At 44.0% G+C, this 22500-nt stretch overlaps 2 protein-coding genes across 2 annotated transcripts in view; both read right to left on the bottom strand.

Moving 5' to 3' along the window:
* LOC143280440 (dynein light chain Tctex-type 5-like) overlaps positions 1–4313 on the bottom strand; it is a 12223-nt gene extending 7910 nt beyond the window's left edge. Inside the window, exon 1 of the mRNA XM_076585082.1 lies at positions 4168–4313. The gene's annotated coding sequence lies outside the window, so the exon portion shown is untranslated. The remainder of the gene's footprint in view (positions 1–4167) is intronic.
* Positions 4314–15953: 11640 nt separating this feature from the next.
* Positions 15954–22500, bottom strand: part of LOC143280439 (xylose isomerase 2-like) — a 21718-nt gene continuing 15171 nt past the window's right edge. The window contains exons 11-15 of the mRNA XM_076585081.1: positions 21442–21547; positions 19114–19216; positions 18577–18656; positions 17508–17582; positions 15954–16760 (exon numbers count right to left, since the gene is read on the bottom strand). Of these exons, the coding sequence (XP_076441196.1) occupies positions 16677–16760; positions 17508–17582; positions 18577–18656; positions 19114–19216; positions 21442–21547 (448 nt within the window). The 3' untranslated portion in view covers positions 15954–16676. The remainder of the gene's footprint in view (positions 16761–17507; positions 17583–18576; positions 18657–19113; positions 19217–21441; positions 21548–22500) is intronic.

Raw genomic sequence — 22500 nt, 5'->3', positions numbered from 1 at the left:
CCTTTCACTGAACCAAGTCCTGAACAACGTGACTTTGATAATAAGGGCTTTTCTTTTGCCAGTAGGTCGTTATATCCCACTTCAGTCAGAAATGGGATGACTAAAATGTTTAAGTTTTGAAAGTATACGTCCCACAAAGGAAAGGAAAAACAAATAAAACTGCACGCAGGGAAAAAAATGGGTGGCGCTGTAGTGTAGCGACGCGCTCTCCCTGGTGAGAGCAGCCCGAATTTCACACAGAAATGCGTTGTGACAAAAAGGGAAATACAAATACAAATACACATGACGGCCAGAGTGCCAGGCAACGAATCGGTCGGTCAGTTTCTTTGTTTAGAATTGTCACGGAATTTACACGGTCTCTTATTCGCTGTACGTAAGGCTGTCAATACACACATGTTCAAAAGCTAAATCCGAGGATCGTGCATATCAGCAGTTGAAATTATAACAGCAAGAATGTAGGAAGAATAACAGGGGAAAAAACGAGAAAAAGAACAGCAACAAACAACGACAAGGGATACTTCTACTACTCCTACCCTTACTCCTCCTCGTCCTCCTCGTCGTTCTCCTCCTCCTCCTCCTCGTCGTTCTCCTCCTCCTCCTCCTCTTCCTACTTCTCCTACTTATGAGAAGAAGAAAAGCATATCAAGCGTGAGCCAGCTTACCTCTATTGTACACGTCCTTCTGTAACTGAACTGAAATCTCTCTGTCTCTCTCTGTCCCTCACACACACACACACACACACACACACACACACACACACACACACACACACACACACACACCGCCCGAGCCACCAGTTATTCCTCTCCCCCCACCCCACCCCCTCTCATCCCCAATCCTTTTCCTAACTAACTACCCCCACACCCCACCCCAACACACACACAAAACACGATCGCATTACAGGCTCGTCAACGACGGAAATATCTGCGGACCGCACAGTGACGCTCTCCAGAGACACGGGAACACGAACTGCACAGCCGCATGACACCAACAGCTGTACAGACAGGATCGAACCACTGGGGCCCATGTGGTCCACTTCTTCGTCCAGATAACACTCCTGTCACTCCACCCCGACATGTGCTTGTGCGAGAACACACTGTATCAAGGACGACAAGTACTACCCCCTACCCCTCACGGACATGAACACGACTTCAAAGGGCAGTAAGTCAAGCCTCCTACTGCGACAGAGTCAACGGATATAACTATGTGATCGAGGGGAAGAGGATATAGACCTCAGTCTGTTCCACTGATTGTGTGGCCATACATCAGTTTGCCTCACCCAGGTTTGTTCATACACTGGCAGTGGCCTTGTGGTAAGGCGCGCGACAAGGAAGTCCGATAGATTCAGACCAGGATTTTTCTCCTCCCCTCTCTCCCCAACACCCCCTACTCTATCAGACCTGTAGTGGTGGTCTGGTTGTTAGTTATTCAGATGAGATGATGAACCGAAGTCTTGTGTGCAGCATCCACTTTGCGCACGTAGAAGACTCCACACGGCAACAAAGGATGTCCCTGACAAAATTCAGTTGAGAAGTCCACTTTGATAGTCACACAATACACTTGCAAACAGAAAAAAAATGTAATTGAACTTGATTTGAATTGAATTGAAACAGAATATACAAACATACATACATACACACACACACACACACACACACACACATATATATATATATATATATATATATATATATATATATATATATATATATATATATATATATATATATATATATATATATATATATATATATATGGAGCGGAGTGATGGCCTAGAGGTAACGCGTCCGCCTAGTAAGCGAGAGAATCTGAGCGCGCTGGTTCGAATCACGGCTCAGCCGTCGATATTTTCTCCCCCTCCGGTAGACCGTGAGTTGTGGTCTGGACGTTAGTCAATCGGATGAGACGATAAACCGAGGTCCCGTGTGCAGCATGCACTTAGCGCACGTAAAAGAACCCACGGCAACAAAAGGGTTGTTTCTGGCAAAATTTTGTAGAAAAATCTACATCGATAGGAAAAACAAATAAAACTGCACGCAGAAAAAAATACCTAAAAAATGGGTGGGGCGCTGTTGTGTGACGACGCGCTCTCCCTGGGGAGAGCAGCCCGAATCTCACACAGAGATATCTGTTGTGATAAAAAGAGAAATACAAATATATATATATATATGGGGGTGGGTGAGGGCGACGCTGCACCGTGGCAAGCGTTCTACCTGGGGAGAGCAGCCCGAATTTCGCACAGCGAAATCTGTTGTTGCAAAATAAAAGACAAAAACAAAAAAGCCCGAGCTTTTCCACCCTGTGTTAAGTACACAAGCCTGAGTCGCTCTCCTCGCGAGCCGTTCCTTTGTGTCACTGCAATTAGGTGACCATACTCAGTTTTCGGGGATGTGTATGCTAGGTATTTCTATGGCCCTTTTCTCATTACCCAAATAACAACGACACAGCACATATTACAATATATTTAATGTTCGTATATTTCATTTTGTGCAAGAGATGCATTCACACAAAATGGGGAAAAGGGCCAAGCAGAGATGAACATTTGTTGGCCTGGGAGATAGCGGAGGAAAACTTAACCTCTACCCTCAGCTCACTACGTGCCATTACCGTGAACTGAATCCATCACCTTCAGGTTTAAAATCTAATGTTCATACTACTCGGCTACCGCATCTGTCTTATGAAGTAACTAAAGAGTTAACCCCCTTCAGTGCCAGAGGGAAAACAGCAGAAAGTGGTGTTTCAGGTCATGAAACATTATCCAAAACAATAAGCCTAAAACTGAGAAAATGGTTTGGATATATACCACTCTAGACGAACTGTGTGAATTTTCAGCCTTCCAGAGCTATTTCTGTTTTATCTGATGACGTCATCAGTGACGTCACTATGCACGTACGTAATACGTTTATGGCAGTGAAGGGGTTTTAATCAGTGAACACTTTTTCAAATGAGTTGAGTGTCAAAATAATAATCTTTTTGTTGTTGTGTTTTTTTCACGTGTGGTGGACTGATAACGCTTCCAAGGCCTATCTGTTATACGCTTACGATGAGCATTGAAATGTAGACTAACCTTTTCTCGCCTACAATATACCATACTTAATGACTGAAAGAGTAAGCTCTTAACAATACTAAACAAAGGTGGCCTGCCTGTTTTCCAGCTGTGTGGACTTTTCTTTTCAATTCGACAGTTTGTAACGCGGCTGTAATTTTACGGCTCTTGATAATTAATTTTACGTTCACATACACACGCATCTACTACCAACGTGTACTTGAGAAGTTTGAATATATATAGCCCACCCACCCACCACCCGCCTCCACCCCACCCCCAACCCTCTAAGAAAAAAAAGAAAAAGAAATACGTTCATTTTGTAAAGATGAAAGTGTTAATTCAGGCAGGCTCAAAGGTTTCAGAGAAGACGTGTGTATACTTAAAATGTAGATAGCAAAATAGGCCTAAAAGATGACAGCTAGACTTGTCAAATAAAATGATTATTTGACAGTGATTAAAACAGTCGTTTAACCGGTTCTCTGTATAAAATCTATGACTGACGTGTTTGTACAATACAGATCTTCAAGTGTTAAATCCATACAACCGTTGACCCGTGAAGAAATGTGTAATACACGGTACGTCAATCATAGGTTGCATATAATCCACAGGCCCCGGGCTTTACAGACTCGCTTTATATTCATGACTTGTGTCTGCTTTTCTGAAGTCAAACATCAATGGATGATCTAAAGCCAGGAACATGCGGCCGCAAGAACGGATATTATATATTCTTGCGCTTGTGTGTGTGTATACGTGTGTGTGTGTGTGTGTGTGTGTGTGTGTGTGTGTGTGTGTCTGTGTCTGTGTCTGTGTGTCTGTGTCTGTATGTGTATGCAAGTATGCGTGCGTGTGTGCGCTCGCGCGCGTGTGTGTTTGTGTTTGTGAGGGTGAGTGAGTGAGTGAGTGAATGCGTGTACGTTTGTGTGTATGTGTTTGAGAGAGAGAGAGAGAGCGAAATTGTGTGTGTGTGTGTGTGTGTGTGTGTGTGTGTGTGTGTGTGTGTGTGTGTGTGTGTGTGTGTGTGTGTGTGTGTGTGTGTGAATGAGTGTGTGTGTGCGTGCATGCGTGCTCGCATTCGTGCGTGATCTCTAAGAACCAAACAAAAATCATACTGTCATACTCACCTTTGAGTTGCTCCTGAATTCCCAGGTGTCAGTTACTTCACAATGGTAAGTAAATGAACACTGAGTTCACACACACACACATACACACAAAGGATATTCAAACACTGAACGAAGAAAAGAAGAGAATATTCCAAGGGACAGCCTTATTTCCCACTTTCTCTTGGACTTCTCTCTTTCCTTCTGCCTATCCTCTCGCTGAATGCTAGCTGTGGCCTGGACTGTATCTGTGCCAGTCTGTATAAAAAAAAAAAAAAGAAGAAAAAAACAACAGCCCAGCTTTATACTCTCTGAGGTCAGATGCGAAACACTGAACCTGCATGCAAAGCTCTAAGGAAACGCGCGCTCAGTTCGCTGAGTGAGGGGCATCGAGTCTACTACCTACAATCGATCCAGCCATGCGTATATATTAACCTCCGGACAGTGAAAAGCCTGTTCCGTCGTGGCGCCAGGTTGCCCAGTTGGTAGAGTGCCGAGCTTGGCTGTTCTGAAGGTTGCGGGTTCGGATCTCGGGTTACCCAACATTCAAAGAGAGAGAGAGGAGAAGAGGAATGGACAAAAAGAAACTGAGAGAGAGAGGGGGGGGGAGGATAGACTAAAAAGAGAGAGAGAGAGAAATAAGAAAAATGGCATTTTCATTTTCATTGCCCATCAACGTTTTGGTGGTGTTCTTCTGGTGTAGTGTCAGTATCAGTGTTTGTTAGATAGGTACCCCCTCCCCCTCCCCCAGCCCCTGCCCCGGCCCCCACTCTTGGTGTCTTTGAAGTGAGTGTGTTGAACAAAAATGAAAATTAAATGTTTTGAGGTTAAAAGACGAGTTATGCAGCTGCACTTTCCTCGTTTAATTCTGCCACTCATTTCATCTTGGATCTGCTTTTGTCATTCCTGACCTAAAAACAGAAAAATCATATTATTTAGGTAAGGGACATTCAATTTTTACAGCTGAATTGGTGGCCATCCTTATGGCTTTAAATCATCTTGTTGATATACCAATCACAGTAAGTAATATCCTATTTTGTGTTGATTCTCAATCTGTCTTAAAAGGTTTGCTCCTTTTTGAGAATAATCAAAGAGAAGATTTATTTTTTGAAATTAGGTATTTATTGCACTCCCTATTTGTGAAGGGTACAAATGTTGATTTTTGTTGGATACCATCCTACACTGGATTCCGTTATAACGACCAAGCAGACAGGGCAGCAAAAAGGGGAGCAAAAAATCATATAGATAGTATAAAAGTATATTGCCCATTGTCATACAAGGAAATAAGCAATATACTAGAAAGAGACTTTTATAGGTGCTTGAATTCAAGTCTAAAACCTCCTCAGTTGACTCTCTCAGACTTTGGTCCGATTCGCAGACCAATTCTGAGCTTAGCTCTCAGACTATTATCAAATTCATTACGGATCAAGTATTGTATTAATGTCAAGTGTATATGCTTTAGTAACCTGACAATTGAGCATAATATTTTTTCACTGTAGCTTGATGAAGCCTTTTGTACACGAAAGTGTGTCTTCACAAGTGACTGAGAACGTTGATGTTTTTGACTTTTTGCATTCATTATCAGTTGTTTCGCTTGTCAGTTTAACGACTTCTCTTTTACGAAGTCCTTTAAGTAATTTCCTGTAACTGTATTTAGAGGGGTTTTTTTGTGTGTTAATGGGGTTTTTTTTCCAAATTTCACCCACATTTTTACCCTCATTTGCCCAGTTTCCCCCAACCCTCCATTCATCCACATCTCCCACTCCTTCAAACCGATAATACTCAGATGTATTCATAAATACTTTAACAAAATGTCTTCAATCACCGATATGTATGACGGGACATTAAACAAAATTCCTCCTCCTCATAAAAAAGAGGAGAGAATGGGATGGTTTTGGGGGATGAACATTAATTAAACAGAACAATTCCTGCGTGCATATGCACGTGCATCGCACACACGTTCGTATTTGTGTGGAAGAGAAAGAGGAGGGGTATGGGGAGGGTGCAAATGTGAACAAAGAAAAGGCACACACTGGCAGCAGAGAAATACAAAGGACGGACAACGCTGAACAAAGCACAGATACAGGGCAATTCTGTACGGAGATACACAGAGTAGGATATGTATGCACATGCTGAAATTATGTCTGCTGACTGCTTTAGTGGTTTGACCACGGGGAAGGCGTGTTGTTTTCGTCATGGTAAGTCCCGTATATAATAATATATGTGGACATAAAAGGTTCCCCAAGTTCTACGGTCAGTTTATGACACCGCGAAACTGGTAGGAGAGAGAGACCCAGACACCAAAACTTGGACACGCACACACACACACACACACACACACACACACACACACACACACACACACACGCTCGCACGCACACACACGCACACACTCACATACACACACACACACACACACACACACACACACACACTCACACACACACACACATACACACACGCACGCACGCACACACACGCACACACACACACGCATGCACGCACACACATGCACACACTCATATACACACACACGCACACACTCACATACACACACACACACACACACACACACACACACAACCAACAGACCTGAAGGGATCTGAGTGAACAGCTTTTCAGTACGGCGTCCCAATGACGACTCTTCACTGAGTTACGGGAGAAGTAAGAACAAAAGAAGAAACTGGCGGCCCTCGGGGTGAGCTCCTTGGAAGTGAGGCCCACAGAAACATAAACACGTCCCCGTGAAAGACGAATAAGTGTCCAGAAGACGGACTCTTTACATCGGTGTCAGAGTGTTTTTTTGTGACCACGGGGGGAGTTAGTAGTCCCTGCGGTGATGGCCCATGATTTTTATGGGTTTTTTTTTATTATTTATTTGCTGATCATTATCAGGGAGCTTTTTCGTTTTTCAGCCCATAGTATGTGATTTTTGCCCCCAGCAGTGGGTAAGCTTTGCTGGCTTATTCCACGGGTTTGCTTTAGTTCATTTTTTAAAAAATTATTATTCATGTGAATCGTCTATGTCCTCGACTGACTTTTCGTAGAACTTCGTAAATTTTTACATTTCATAAAGTCAACGAATATTCTTGCTTGTCCATCATTTACCGAAACTCACCCACTTGCAAAAAAAAAAAAGAAAAAAAGAAAAAAAAAAAGGTGCTCTCGGAAAATAGTTCTCCTTCGTTATAATGCATACTTAAACTATCTTTTCCATGCAATCTGTTGATGAAAACATCAGAGACAGACAGTGTGACTGATAGTGAGGCATATAGTGTGTGAGTGAACGCATGGGCGTGTAGCTTTTAGAAGTGACAATACGTAGAGTGTTACCCAAAGCAAATGTGAGGCGAAAGCAATAAAAACAAACGAGAAAAACAAAACAAAAAAACAACAACATTAACTACAAACGTTCTGAGATATGCGAAATTAATGTAAGAGGTCTTTCGGTCTTTGATTAATAATACTAGTATACAGCTACATTGATTTCTTTACACAAACAGTCATACACAAAACAACCAACCAAATAAGCAAACAACAACAAAGGAAATACAAGTCCCGAAAAGCACAACTCTCTCTGCCACCACCATCTTACCTGGAAGCTGGCAGAATGATTGATGTTTATCTGTCAGTGCAGATCTGCGGCTGTATGGTTCGGGGAGGTCGCTTTCAGTTTCAGTTTCAGTTTTTTAAGGAAAAAGTAGATGCCTGATAAACGGCAGTAGAACCCAACGTACAACCCTTGGGTGCATGCATATATGTTTGTGTTCCTTTTAGAGACGGATTTCTCCAACAGAAATTTTTTTTTTTTTCAAGGCCTGACTAAGCGCGTTGCCTGATCAACGGCAGTAGAACCCAACGTACAACCCTTGGGTGCATGCATATATGTTTGTGTTCCTTTTAGAGACGGATTTCTCTAACAGAAAATTTTTTTCAAGGCCTGACTAAGCGCGTTGGGTTACGCTGCTGGTCAGGAATCTGCTTGGCAGATGTGGTGTAGCGTATATGGATTTGTCCGAACGCAGTGACGCCTCCTTGAGCTACTGAAACTGAAACTGAAACTGTCAGTGCAGTCCTTGAAGGTCTGGCTTCGAATCCTGGTCTCGTCTTTGTTCCCAAGTTTGACTGGAAAAACCAAACCGAGGGTCACTCGGATGAGACGATAAACCAAGGTCCCGTGTGCAGCACGCACTTGGCGCACTGAAAAGGAACCCAGGGAAAATGATATGTGTTGTCCTCTGGCAAATTTCTGTTGGAGAAATCCGTCTCTAAAAGGAACACAAACATATATGCATGCACCAAGAGTGATTTACGAATGCCTGTGGCCAGAGGAAGAACGGGGAATATTATTTCTACATTTCGAATACCTGTATGAATGTGAAAATGTTTTGCACGTGGTAAGTGTGGGTGAATCGTGAGCTGTGCATGTTCGTGTGTGTGTGTGTGTGTGTGTGTGCGTATATGTATGTGCTGTAACGTCAGTCTGAATGCATCAGAGCTCGGATGATGTGGTCTTTGTGCCTTGACTGTTCCGAACATCAGGTGGGAAAAAAAAGTTTTCATTTTATTGTTTATTCGAAATGTAACTAATGATTGAATAGTTTGAGAATATAGTAGTTTTTGCTGTTAGTTTTGAAATGTTTGCTTTTTGATAAATTAATACTTTTTTTGTGTATTTGTGTAATTTATAAGACGTAGTGACTCATGAATGAATATTGTATTGTTAATTGGAAAATTGTATGAATGCATGAGTGGTGTGAAAGGATAGCAAATATAATAAAATAAAATAAGGGAACAGTAAATGAAGGGGGAACATTGAGGATTAGCTGGATGCTCGTTCAGTGTGTCGGAAGGAATAATTCAAATGGAGTGTGCCGAGAGCTAAAAACTGGAAAAAGTGTTGTCAGGGCTCCATGTTGACCGGCCACGGAGTGGAGGGACCTTGTGGAACTGGAATGTTCACTGAGGAGGAGGTGCCCGAGTTTCCCACGAGTGAGTGGGGTGGACATTGACTGGACACTACTGTGAGTAGACAAACTGGCCGGCCTAGGACTGAGGCGATCCTGGATTGACTTGACAGTCAAGACATTTGTTCCTGGTTTTTTTGTTTTTTTGTTTTGTTTTTGTTGTTGTTGTTTTTGTTATAATAATTTCTTTGGAGGTGAAAAGAGTGAATGAAAAAAAAAACTCTTTTTTTTGTTTTTTGGTCTTAATAGTTATATTTGGCTCAGGGGAAATTCCTTGTGTCTGTTTCTGTTTGTTTACTGAGAGAGTGAGAGACTGAAGACTGAACTCGGTAAGCATTTCTTCCCTTATCTTGTCTGTCTCTTCACCCACTTAGTAACACTCTACTGCCGTTGATCAGGCATCTACTTTGCAGATGTGGTGCATGGGATTCGTCTGAACGCAGTGACGCCTCCTTGAAAAACTGAAAAACTGAAACTGAAAGCGACCCCCCCGAACCATACAGCCGCAGCTGCTGGGAATATTCACACACCCACCCCCCCACCTCACAACAACAACAAAAAATCCCGTTGCAAACTGCTTTCCACTTAATCCCCCCCCCCCCCCCCTTCACAATCACCGAAACGTGTGACAGGGGACATTAAACAGAAGCCCTTCCTTCTCAACCACCCTGATTATGAAGACCACCACACCGCCAGTGACGAAATAAACACAACGTGTGATCGATCGTTCGCACATTAATAATGATCTGACCTCCCGTGTCTTCCGACTGGCTTGCATGCTCTGTGTGGCAGTGAAAGAACGCCTCACCACTGCAATGGCCCTGTGATTATACCGCTCGTTACAGATAGCTCCTTTCTTCGGCCTTTGAATCAAGGTTTGGATCGGGGGTTGTTCAACCGGTCTTCCCCCCCCCCCCCCCTCGCCCCCCCCCCCCCCCCCCCCCACACACACACACTTTATTGTTTATATATAGTTCTGGCAGGTTATATGTAGTTCTGGCAGGCATGCTATATGTAGTTCTGACAGGCAAAATGTAGTTCTGGCAGGCTATATGTAGTTCTGGCAGGCTATATGTAGTTCTGGCAAGCTATATGGCTATATGTAGTTCTAGCTGGCTATGCGTAGTTCTGGCAGACTATATGGCTATATGTAGTTCTAGCAGACTATATGGCTATATGTAGTTCTGGCAGGCTATATGTAGTTCTGGCAGGCTATATGTAGTTCTGGCGGGCTATATGGCTATATGTAGTTCTGGCAGGCAGGCTATATGTAGTTCTGGCAGACTATATGGCTATATGTAGTTCTAGCAGGCTATATGTAGTTCTGACAGGCTATGTGTAGTTCTGGCAGACTATATGGCTATATGTAGTTCTAGCAGACTATATGGCTATATGTAGTTCTGGCAGGCTATATGTAGTTCTAGCAGACTATATGGCTATATGTAGTTCTAGCAGACTATATGGCTATATGTAGTTCTAGCAGGCTATATGTAGTTCTGGAAGGTAAGGGTTAGGAAAGGAGGATGTCTCTTTGTGATTACCGTGTCGCAGCCTCGCGGCGTGAGAGAGTAAAGGCGTTTTTTCCCAACGAGTGGCTCTGTGTGAACTTTCCGTCGTGGAGGAGTTAAAACGAAATGAACGGAAAACGAAAAGGTAAAAGTGGTGTAGGGTGGGGTGGGGTAGGGTAGGGTATGTTGGGGTGGGGTGGGGTGGGGAAGGGTGGTGTGAGGTGGGGTGGGGTGGGGTAGGGTGGTGTGGGGTAGTGTGAGGTATGGTGGGGTAGGGTGGGGTATGGTAGGGTGGGGTGGTGTGGGGTAGGGTAGTGTGGGGTGGGGTAGGGTGGGGTAGTTACATTGCTCGGACGGAAGAGCCTAGTGTGATCGTAACCCGCTACTGACTGTGTGCAGTATGGAACTGACCTATGGCGTAGTTCGGTCAACGTAGGCATTTAGTCACGTGTAACTGTCAAAAAGTTAGAACCGAGCAATGCAACTGGCTCCATAAGTCCAACGCCTAACGGATTCTCCCACGGCGCTGCTACCAGTGGCTCACAGAATATTGATTTTCACTGTGTTATCTTCCTAATGCTAAGATTATCCCAGATTCCTGCGTGTCCGCACGATTTGGTCCGTGTATATCAGACACCAGTGACCAAACGTCCGTGTGAGCATTAACTGTAAGTGATTTCGACAGTGTTTTTTGTAGATCTGTGTGGGTGGGGGTTCGGTGTGGTGGGGTGGTGTGTGTGTGGGCGGGGGGTTGTGGGGGAGAAGACCATGAAAGGTGTGGCGGGGAGGGCGGGGGGATGTACGCGTGTGTGCGAGCGTGTGTGTGTCTCCCTCTCTCCCTCCCTCTTTCTCTCTCTCTCTCTGTATTTGATAATTGATAAGTGGTTTCGATTGAATTCTCGTAAATGTCACTGTTCCCCTCCACCGCCACCACCACCACCGCCACCACCACCACCCCCTCACTTTCTCTCTCACTCTCACTCTCTCCCTACCTCTCTTTCTCTGCCTGTCTGTCTGTCTATGTTTGATAATTGATAAGTGGTTTCGATTGAATTCTCGTAAATGCCTCTGTTTCCCTCCACCACCACCGCCCTCACCACCACCACCTCACTCTCTCTCTCTCTCTCACTCTCTCCCTTTCTCTCTCTCCCTCAGCCCACCTGTGTGCCGTATGGAACCTCGCCTCAGGTGGTGGTGTGGTCGGTAACATGCCATAACTTTGTGATGACGACCGATGGTGTTTTTCTCCCGACTGTGTTGTTGTGCGCGTAACTAAGCCACTCCCTCCTCCTTCTCTCCCCCTCTCCACCCTCACCTCTCGCCCCCCCCCCCCCACCCCCCCACTTCCCGCGGGCATGACATTGGTTCTGTCACTAAAAATAGTCCTCCCCTCCCCCTCCCCCACCCCCCCAAAAAAAACCCCAAAACTTGTGGAAATCATGTGCTGGAATTTCTTCTTTTCTGTCGCTATCCTTGTTTCTGGTTTTTGTCGATGTTTGTCCGTTGTCTGTGGTATATATATATTTTTTTTTCTCTCTCAAGGCCTGACTAAGCGCGTTGGGTTACGCTGCTGGTTAGGCATCTGCTTGGCAGATGTGGTGTAGCGTGTGTGGATTTGACCGAACGCAGTGACGCCTCCTTGAGCTACTGATACTGTGGTATCTTCCTTTCCTATTATCTGCCTTGCTGATCCATTCGCCTTTTTTTTCTTTTTTTCTTTTTTTGTCCACAAGGCTTTGAACAAGGTATGAAGTACCTGTTGGCAATTTTTGGTTTTGTACGCCTGTTGTATAAAGGCTGCTATTGTGTGTTATGTATGATTGTGTTTGTGTGTGCGGTGTTTGGTTTTTTTTGTTTTTTTGTTTAGTTTTTTTGTTTTTGTTGTTTGTTTTTGTTTTGTTTTTTTGTTTGTTTTTTGGTTGGTTTGTTTTGGTTTGTTTTTTTTTGGGGGGGGGTTCTTTGTTTGTTTTTTTTTTTCTTTTTTAATCCTCTGACGAAAAATCGACGCAACAGTCAACATCAGAGGTATTTCCGAGATCTATGTGCTAAATGTGTGACAGTCCTTGTGCCTGATTTTCTTTTCCAAGTTTTTATTTCTTTTTTTTTTTAAGGTTCTAATGGGATCGGTGTTTACTGCCTTCAGCTTTAATAAGGCCTTGTGTGGTGGGTTTCAGCCATGGGCAACACAGATAAAGTTACGTCACTCCACGACATGCCTGTGTCATCAGACCCCTGAAGTCACAACGACAGCCTTCACAAAAATCTTAACCCATTCAACCCTCAGTGGGGAGTTCACAGCCTCGACGGGCTTCTATGCAATACTGATGCAGAATAAGAAATGCTAATAATATACTATTTTAATAATAATAATAATGTACATTTATATAGCGCCCTATCTCTCTAAGAGCTCACGGCGCTTTTCATGAAAGAAAAATATTACAAATTACATAAAACATTCATGACCACTCTTTCTCAACCCCCCTCGCCACCCCCACCCCCCCCCCTTCCCCCTCTCCCCTCCCCCCCACCCCCCACACACACACCCTCTCCCCCTTCCACCCTACATACATCCAAAGTTAGCTGACATGGGTGGTGTTGGAGAACCAGGAAGCTGAGAGTGCTTATAGACAGATATGACGAGGAAGGTTGTTCCATATGTGAGGAGCAGCAAAGGAGAAAGAACGTTCACCACAAGTTCTTGTATTGACACGAGGAAGTTTTTCCTCAAAATTACGTGTGGACACATCCGGATATACTGTAGAAGTTAAAAGAGCAATGAGGCTGGGGGAGTAAAGGATTGAGCAGTACTAGGGAGCAGTAACTCTAATTTACATGGCAAACAACTTCAAGTCAGTGCTGTCCATTCAGCTAGCACATAGGTAAAGAAAACGTTCATTGAAACAAGCCCGGGGCTTACGTTTTGAGGTAGTATCTAGGTTTGTTCAAAATTAATGTACCTTTTATTTACCTGTGTGCCAGCTGAAGCAGAAGCGTAAGTAGCATGGACTCGAAGCTCCCTTTCCTTGTGGTTTATGCATATGTGGGAACACTAAAGCCGTTTTAACTCTCTCCATACGAACGGCGAAAGAGACGACGTTAACAGCATTTCACCCCAATTACCACCATCAAAATATTACAAGCGGAAGGCTCTTACACTGAAGAGGTGAATGTTGACAAAGAATACCACAATTCTGACGACGGAAGCCAAAGGTTGGGTCATTCAGACACCCAGTGCACATCCGAGGGGTCTGTGTAGAGGAGAAGAGAGGACTGGCCGTACTGAGTGAGTTAATGACACGAATTTTGACGCCAGAGCAATTCTGGGCGCACGGCACAGTGAGTATTAATTAAGGACCATTTCAGAACAGCAGGGATATTTTTATAAAATGATTTTTTTTTTAAATCGAGGGATGATTTGAATAATGCAGGGTGCATAAGGTCCACAACTGCCCTCCCACTGAATATGATGCGTGTACCAAGAATAGCTTGAAAAATGCGTTCGAAAAATCGATGTTTCAACCGAATACTTTAGTTATTCGCTTGTTTGTGATCGACAACTGTGGGTTTTCACGGTGAAAAATGGAAGTGCATGTGCAAGCCAGAAAGTACCTCTGGTTAGGAGTGGTGCTCAGTACATTGACTGTACACACACCGCTGTTTGTCGAAACTTACACATCGTTTCACCATGCACCCAAGAAAAGTGTGCGACTTCCCACAAGTAGTCCTTAACTTTTTCCGAACCGTGTATACGCTGTTTCCACCAATGTATTTTTCTTTCACCCGGCTGGGTATAATCTCTAAAATTTGTGTTCGTGTGTGAGTACCTTACATCAAAGACTTATTATGCTTAACGTTTTTTTCAGACGTGTCTGTCCCGTTTATTCCAGAGGATTTCCTCTCCCACCCCCTCCCCTCCCCCTTCCCTACTACTTTTTTTTTCCTACCTTCTACTGCTGTTATTTGCCATCTTGGTAAACAACTGGAAACCGAGCAAACAAAACAATATGAAGCAAAGATGAAGGCAGCTATATGTAGGCACTGCATAATTATGCCAAGAATTCTTCATTGGACGGTCTGGGTTACAGTCTGTTTCATTGTTTGCGTGTTGGTTCGGCTCCATAAAGACGGAAATCGTGCAAATTAGCACACACACATTAGCAGAAGATCAAATACGCACGTTAAAGATCCTGTAATTCATGTCAGCGTTCGGTGGGTTATGGAAACAAGAACATACCCAGCATGCACACCCCCGAAAGCGGAGTATGGCTGCCTACATGGCGGGGGTAAAAACGGTCATGCACGTAAAAGCCCACTCGTGTACATGCGAGTGAACGTGGGAGTTGCAGCCCACTAACGCAGAAGAAGAAACACACACACACATGCCAGCTCACTTTTTACATGCATATCACTAACACACGTCCGTCCTTCCAGCATTCAGATGCAAATCGCAAATGCCTGTTCCACAGACTGCATCACCCGTGGGCCTACAGATAGGTGCAAAGAGAAATCGATATTCCTTTATAGGTCTGTTCTCATGCGAGATTCCGGGAACACAATACACGTGGACATATTGCACTGGTCATTGTCTCGGTCGATCCGGCCAACCATTTTCAAGTGCAACTAGCCATCTCTTTAGGAACGTGTGCACCAAACTGCACGTAGTATTTTGGTCTATATTCGCAGTCTTCATGCATACAGTAATAACAGCTACAAAGCTACGACGACGATAACGATGGTGATAATGATGTGCATTTGCATCGCATCCTTTCTCTCCAAGCGCTCAAGGCGCTTTGCATGAAAGAAAAAGTTACGAAGTACATACAAATGAATCACAAGTAACCTCTCTCTCTCTCTCTCTATATATATATATATATGTGTATATATATGTGTGTGTGTGTGTGTGTGTATATATATATATGTGTGTGTGTGTATATATGTTATTATATACATATATCTTGAATAACGGTGGGGTAAAAAAAAAAAAAAAAAAAGAGAAAATTTTTTTTTTTAAACTGGTCATACGCACAGAGTGAGCGTTGGAGTCAAGAGTCCACGAACAGCAGAGAGAGAGAAGGACAAAGTGAACTGCATGCTTCAGGTTTTAGTTTTCCGTATCACTGTCGTCCAGAATACACTTGCTTACCCTCCTTCCCCCCCCCCCCCTACACGCACACACACACACACACAATCCCCCCCCCCGCGCGCCCACCTACGCACTCCCTTCAGCAGCAGCAGGACATAGCGATCCAATCCACCACACGGAGGAATTAACAGCGTGGTGTTTGGTCTCCTTCCCATACGTAGAAACGACACTCAGCAAGGCGATTTTATTCAAACGTAAACATACAACAACAGCAACAGCAATAAAATACCTCCATGGACCAAAAAAGAAAAGGAAAACAGAGTTATGGCCGATGTCGCCAGGCAAAGCAGCCGCTTAAAAAAAAAAAAAAAAAGAAAAAAAAAGGGATTTGCAACCATGAAATTTCCATTACATAAATGTACTTCATTTTGCTGTTTTACTGTCAAATCAAACAAAAAGAAGAAATGCAAAAGTAATATCAAAAACCTTAAAACAAATGGTATAAGATCAAGAGACACATATGATAGGGTCTTCGGTGGGAAACACACTGTTTGTGCCCCCTATTTCTGGCCTCCAATGTCAAACAGAAGCTTGTGTGTTTGTGTGTACGTTTTCTTCTCGTTATCAGAACAAATACCGTGAACATGAATCATAGAAATAAGGGGGTGATGACGAATGCAATTAGCACATGGTTGTATAGAAATAGTAATTCAACAGTATCCAAAAAAATAATGATTAATAAAAGGGCATCTGTTGTACTGGACAGAGGTTTTACACACACAACCTTTCAACGATTTCTCACACAGCGACTGGAGCAGAAGTGTAGGCCTGCATAATCGTTCAACGTGTACTGTACTGTTCTCATAGCGTTTCAGCCAGAGGGCAGAGGTTGTGAGACCTTCCGAGTCTTCGTTGTATGGATCTGAGCAGGAAGTGATGAGGGACGGACAGACAGACGGACGGAGGGAGGGAGGTCTAGATGTAGTAGTTCAGCATGTTCTCGTAGTGCTCTTGCTGGCCAGACAGTCTCGGGGGCTCTCCGTTCTCCTCTATGTATTTCTGGAGAGGGGAAAACAGAGCGTAATATCATCATGTCGATGGCTGCGTGTCTCCGTGTTTAGTGTAGTGTAGTGTAGTGTAGTGGTAGAGGTAGTGGCAGTGGTGTGTAGTGTAGCGTAGCGCAGTGTGTGGTTCATGTGCGGATGCGGGGGATGGGGGTGGGTAGTAGGTGGTGGAGTTCTGTGTGTTGTGTTGAGTATGCATGTGTTGTGTATGTGTGTGTTGTGTGTAATGCGTGTGTTGTGTGTAATGTGTCTGTGTAGTGTGTGTAGTGTGTGTGCTGTGTGTAATGTGTGTGTGCTGTGTGTAGTGTGTGCTGTGTGACGGAGAATCAATTGCAAATAAATTAAGACGGCCAGGAAGACTGGTAAAGAGATTCTTTTCTTCTTTCAATAATCGAGCTAATTCACTGATTCACATGATAAGCAGAGGCCACATATATGAGCAACAGAACTCAAAACATTTTTTATTCAAGAATTAAGATTTTGGGCATGGCCCATTCTTCCAACCTGTCCTGGTGACCTACATCAGAGAGAAAGAGAGAGAGGGGGGAGGGGGTTATTCGCCTTTGTTTTTTTTCTTCTTCCGACAACAATAATTATCATTGTAATACATTTATAATAATCATAGCAATAATTATGTAGTTATTGCTACCGCCGGTGCCGGCGTTTGGAATTGAAAGCGAGCAAAAACCACGTTCTCTTTCACCAAGAACACGAACTCTTCTTTCAAACGTTGTGCCCTCACCTCGCAATCTTCCAGAGTTGCTTCCCCTGTGGCAATCTTCTGCCCGATTCCACTGTCAAAACTGCTGTACCGTTCCTGAAATGGAAAAATAAATAAATAAATAAGGGAAGTGGTAAACAGAAGGTAGAAAACTACCAAAAAATGCGTAAATAACATGCAACTACATTTGAGAGTAACAATTCAAGAATGATAATAATAAGAAGCCACTTCAACACAATTCTGAAGTACATTAAAGGAATGGAGAACTAGGGCTATGAACTGATGCCTGTGAAAGTTCGACCATAAGAACCTCGTCAGAAATAACTTTCCAAAAATCATCTGCAGAGTAGTTATTCTCTTTGAAATACTTGGGCAAGAAGGTACGTAACTGCTGACAGTGAAACAATGATGCAAGCTGAACTGCTTACCACAGACGCATGTAACATTTTTGCTTACTATGTCTTCAGCGCATCAAGTTTTATACGAAAAAAAGTAGAGGTTATTAATCTTGTATAGCAAGCTGATGGATTAGGTATCTTTTCTTTAACAATACTCTGGGGGAATAATGTCCCTTTATGCTTTAAAAATTTTTCCTTCCATCGGTTGTGAAATCGACCCCACATTGTTTTTTTCTAACAAAGTGCATGTCTCTTATACGGAAAGACGGACACGTGTGTGTGTGTGTGTGTGTGTCGTTTTGTGAGTGGGTCTGTGTGTGTGTGTGTGTGCACGCGCGCTGGCGTATGTGTGTATATGTGTATGCCTGCTTGCATGTATGAATACGTGTGTGTGTGTGGTGGGTATGCCTGCGTGAGAGCACACGTGCGCTCTCATGTATGTCGGAGGGGGGGGATGCATGTGTGTGTACTCACGCGTGATGCCGGACGTGTGCGTGTGTATGTGCGTGTGTGTGTGTAAGTCTATGCGCGTGCGTGCACCGATGGGGCAGTAGTGGACGTTTCTTGACGCCTGTTCTATCATGATTTTAAAGTCTTTGTGTTTTTGTTCTGCTGGTTGCTCAGTGGTGGTGGTGGTGGTGGTGGTCACAGCTGACGTGTGTAGCCCCAGCTAGCCAGCATGGCCGCCTTGCCTTGACGTATCTTGGGAGCACCCCCTCCTGCAGAATCTTGGCCGCCACCTTCAGTCCCCAGGCCATGGAGTCCATCGCTCCTGAACAGCACACACAGTATACAGCACGTGCATAACGCATGCAGTAAATACAACGTATGCATAGAGCAATACATACAACATGCAGGTATACATGATTCATACAGCAACACACACAGCTTAAACACAATATATGATGAAACAGAAAAAGAAAAAGGGTGGCACTCTCAGTGCAGCAAGCATCTGCAATTTTCACGCGGAGAAATATGTTGTGATAAAACAAGCATTACAATGCAATGCAATGCAATACAGTACAATTCAATACAGGTATACGTAAAACATGCATACATACATACAATACATACAACATACCCTTCACTGTCACAAGTCAAACACATATACATTTACGCACACTCATGCGCGCGCGCGTGGGCGAACGTGCTCACGCGGACAGACATACACGCTCACACACACACACACACACACACACTCACACGCACACACACACACACACACTGACCGATGTGAGAGATGAACATGTCCTTGAGGTCCGTAGACTCACGTCGCACCTTGCAGTCGAAGTTCAAACCTCCTGGGGCCAGGCCACCTTGTTCCAGAACCACCTGCGCACACACACACACACACGCGCGCGCGCGCGCGCACACACGCACACACAGACAGTTTAGTTGTAGATTACCTGACCAAACCACAAACCACTAACGTATTATACATACACAAACCCAATCCCCCCACCCCCATCCCCCGCCTCCACACATACCCGCCCATACTCTTACACACATACGCTCGCTCACGGACGACTGCACTGTGTGTGTGTGTGTGTGTGTGTGTGTGTGTGTGTGTGTGTGTTACATTCATAAAGTAGATCCTGTTAGATAGCGTACAGCTGACTTATTTCTCCAGAATTAAATGAGGCAGAATTGATATCTAAAACATTTTTTTTAATAAAATAAAATATTTTTTTTAAAAAAAGAGTAAATCTTTCAGTCAATCAACGTTTGAATCAGTTTTGAAGACAGAGAGAAAGAAAGAAAGATTTTTTTTTTTTTTTTTTTTTTTTTTTTTTTTTTGCTGCCCCAACATCTGCACCGTTTCAGTGGCATTACTCCCACTCCGCTCATTTAGATTCCCCCATACACGGCCACACCCGGGTTCGTCCATCGCAGTTCCAGCGTCGGCAGTCCACAGGGAACCATCGATGTTAGGTCGCCAGGAGGCCACACACCAGAGGAAACCCTGCACTGCTGCTGAGTCACTTCGGTGGTGTTCAGTGGTGCCTGTTCTGTTTTAACGTACTTAGGACACCACCTACTAAGCCCCCTACTAACGACAATAATGGCTTAGTCGCGGAGCCAGACTGAGTGAGCGTCCCTCCCAGAGTGGAGACCGCCACCACGCCCCTCAAACAACAGCCCCCCATGAATCTGCCGACACTGACGACATTGACAGGTCTCATCCTAAGCACGAAAGTGGAAGGGTAAAGAATTTTAATAGTGATAGGTCCAATAGCCTTTTTAAAGACATCGGGACAGCGAACGCATATCCACCAGGGCTCGGCTACAAGAAGGCGAGGCCCAGTCCTCTCCTTCCGCTCTTTTAACCCGTCCCTGACCAGAGCCAGGGTACCCATTCACACATGGATTCAAGATTCAAGATTTAACTCCTTGCGTGCCACAGCACGTATCACCTACGGGAAAAGTAACGTCACTGATGAAGGGAAATAACTCTGGAAGGCTGAAAATTCAAACAATAGTTTTTTTTATTTATCTAGAGTAGTATATCTCCAGACCATTTTCTCAGTTTTTGGCTTATTGTTTCGGAAAGTAATATGACTCGAAAGACCACACTCTACTGGGTTTTTTTTGTTGTTGCTGTTTCCCCAGCACTGAAGGAGTTAAGATTCAAGACGGTTTATTCATATAGGCCAAGGCCACTTATGAAGGGGTATAATAATAATAATAATAATAATAATAATGGTATTTATATAGCGCTGGATCTTGTGCAGAGACAAATCAAAGCGCTTTCGCACCAGTCATTCACACGCATGCATAACTCTAATACTGTAGAAACTAAAGACAAGGAAGGGCAGGCAAGGGAGGCTATTTTGGGAAGAGGTGGGTTTTAAGGCCAGACTTGAAAGAGCTGAGTCTGGAGACTTGACGAAGCGAAAAAGGAAGTTCATTCCAATCGCAAGGTATGAAGGTATGAAGGGGTATGTGAACATAATACAATGAAAAACAAAGACAAAAACAAAAATAACAACAAAAAAACCCTCTCATAATACAACACACATACATAGAAAACTCGATATAACATAAGTTCCAGATGAAAACTAGCCTAGCTACGAAACAGTGTTTTCATGACGTAATAGTTTCTCGGACTTTGAAAGTTTTTTTATGAATACAAAGCAAAGTTTCTAACAATTTCATTCACACATTGAAGGTGTGAGGAAAATCGGAGCGAAGCGCCTTTTCCAGGGACACAAAACTTTTAGTTAATTATCAATTAATCATTTAATCAAATCAATCAATCAATCAGCTGACTAACACTTTTTTTTTGGGGGGGGGGGGGGGAACTATTGTAATTGTAAAGCGCTCAAAGCAAAATTACTTGATTAGGCGCTATATGAATAATAGTATTTACAACTGATCAATGAACTAACCAACTTACCGACTAACCAACCAACCAACTAACCGACTAACCAACCAGCCAATTTACTAACCAACCAACCTACTAACCAACCAGCCAACTTCCTAACCAGTCACTCCATCAAGCAATGAACCACGCATGCAGTCCACCCCCAAGAGGAAGCCCCTGAACCCCAGCCTACCTTCATGATCATGGCGCAGTTCTTGATGTCCATGGGGAACTGGTCAGTGTCCCACCCCAGGTCCGGCGACCCCGTGTTGGAGTCAATGGAGCCCAGCAGCTGGTAGCTGACCATCAACATCAACATCAACATCAACACCAACATCCACATCAACATCCACATCAACACCCACATCAACATCAACATCCACACAACATCGACAGCAGCACCCACATCAACATCAACATCAACACTCACATCCATACCCACATCCACATCAACCCAACATCGAAAACAGCACCCACATCAACATCCACATCCACATCAGCATCAGCACCCACATCAATACCCGCATCAACAGCATCAATACCTACATCAACATCCGCATCAACATCATCAGTACCCCCATCAACATCAACAGCATCAATATCCACATCCACATCCGCATCAACATCATCAGTACCCACATCAACATCAGCACCCACATCAACATGAACACCCGCATCAACACCAACGCCCACATCCACACCAACGCCCACATCCACACCAACACCCACATCAACATCAACACCCGCATCAACATCAACACCCACATCCACACCAACACTCACATCCACACCAACACCCACATCAACATCAACACCCGCATCAACACCAACGCCCACATCCACACCAACACCCACATCAAATTTAAATCAGATTCTAATCAGCGTCTTTTTATTCGCCTCACATCTGAAATTAAAGCCCCTTCAGTGCAATCGCACGTACAACGTGCGTGCATAGTGACGTCACTGATGACGTCTTCAGAAGAAGGGAAATAATTCTGGAAGGCTGAAAATTCACACAGTTTATCTCGAGTGGTATAACACCAGACCATTTTCTCAGTTTTAGGCTTTTTGTTTTGGATTTCGTTTTATGACTTGAAACTCAATTTCTACTGTCCCCCCCCCCACACACACACACACACACACACACCCCACCCCCGGCAATGAAGGGGTGTCAATCACGGTTGTTTATCAGTAGCCTAGCTGACGCCCCCCCCCCCCCCCCAAAAAGGACACTCTGCAGGTCACATCAACA

Source organism: Babylonia areolata, chromosome 3, assembly GCF_041734735.1.
Source record: "Babylonia areolata isolate BAREFJ2019XMU chromosome 3, ASM4173473v1, whole genome shotgun sequence".
Classification (NCBI taxonomy): Eukaryota; Metazoa; Mollusca; class Gastropoda; order Neogastropoda; family Buccinidae; genus Babylonia; species Babylonia areolata.
Note: the sequence above shows the minus strand (reverse complement) of the source record. Positions and strands in the feature narration are given on the sequence as shown.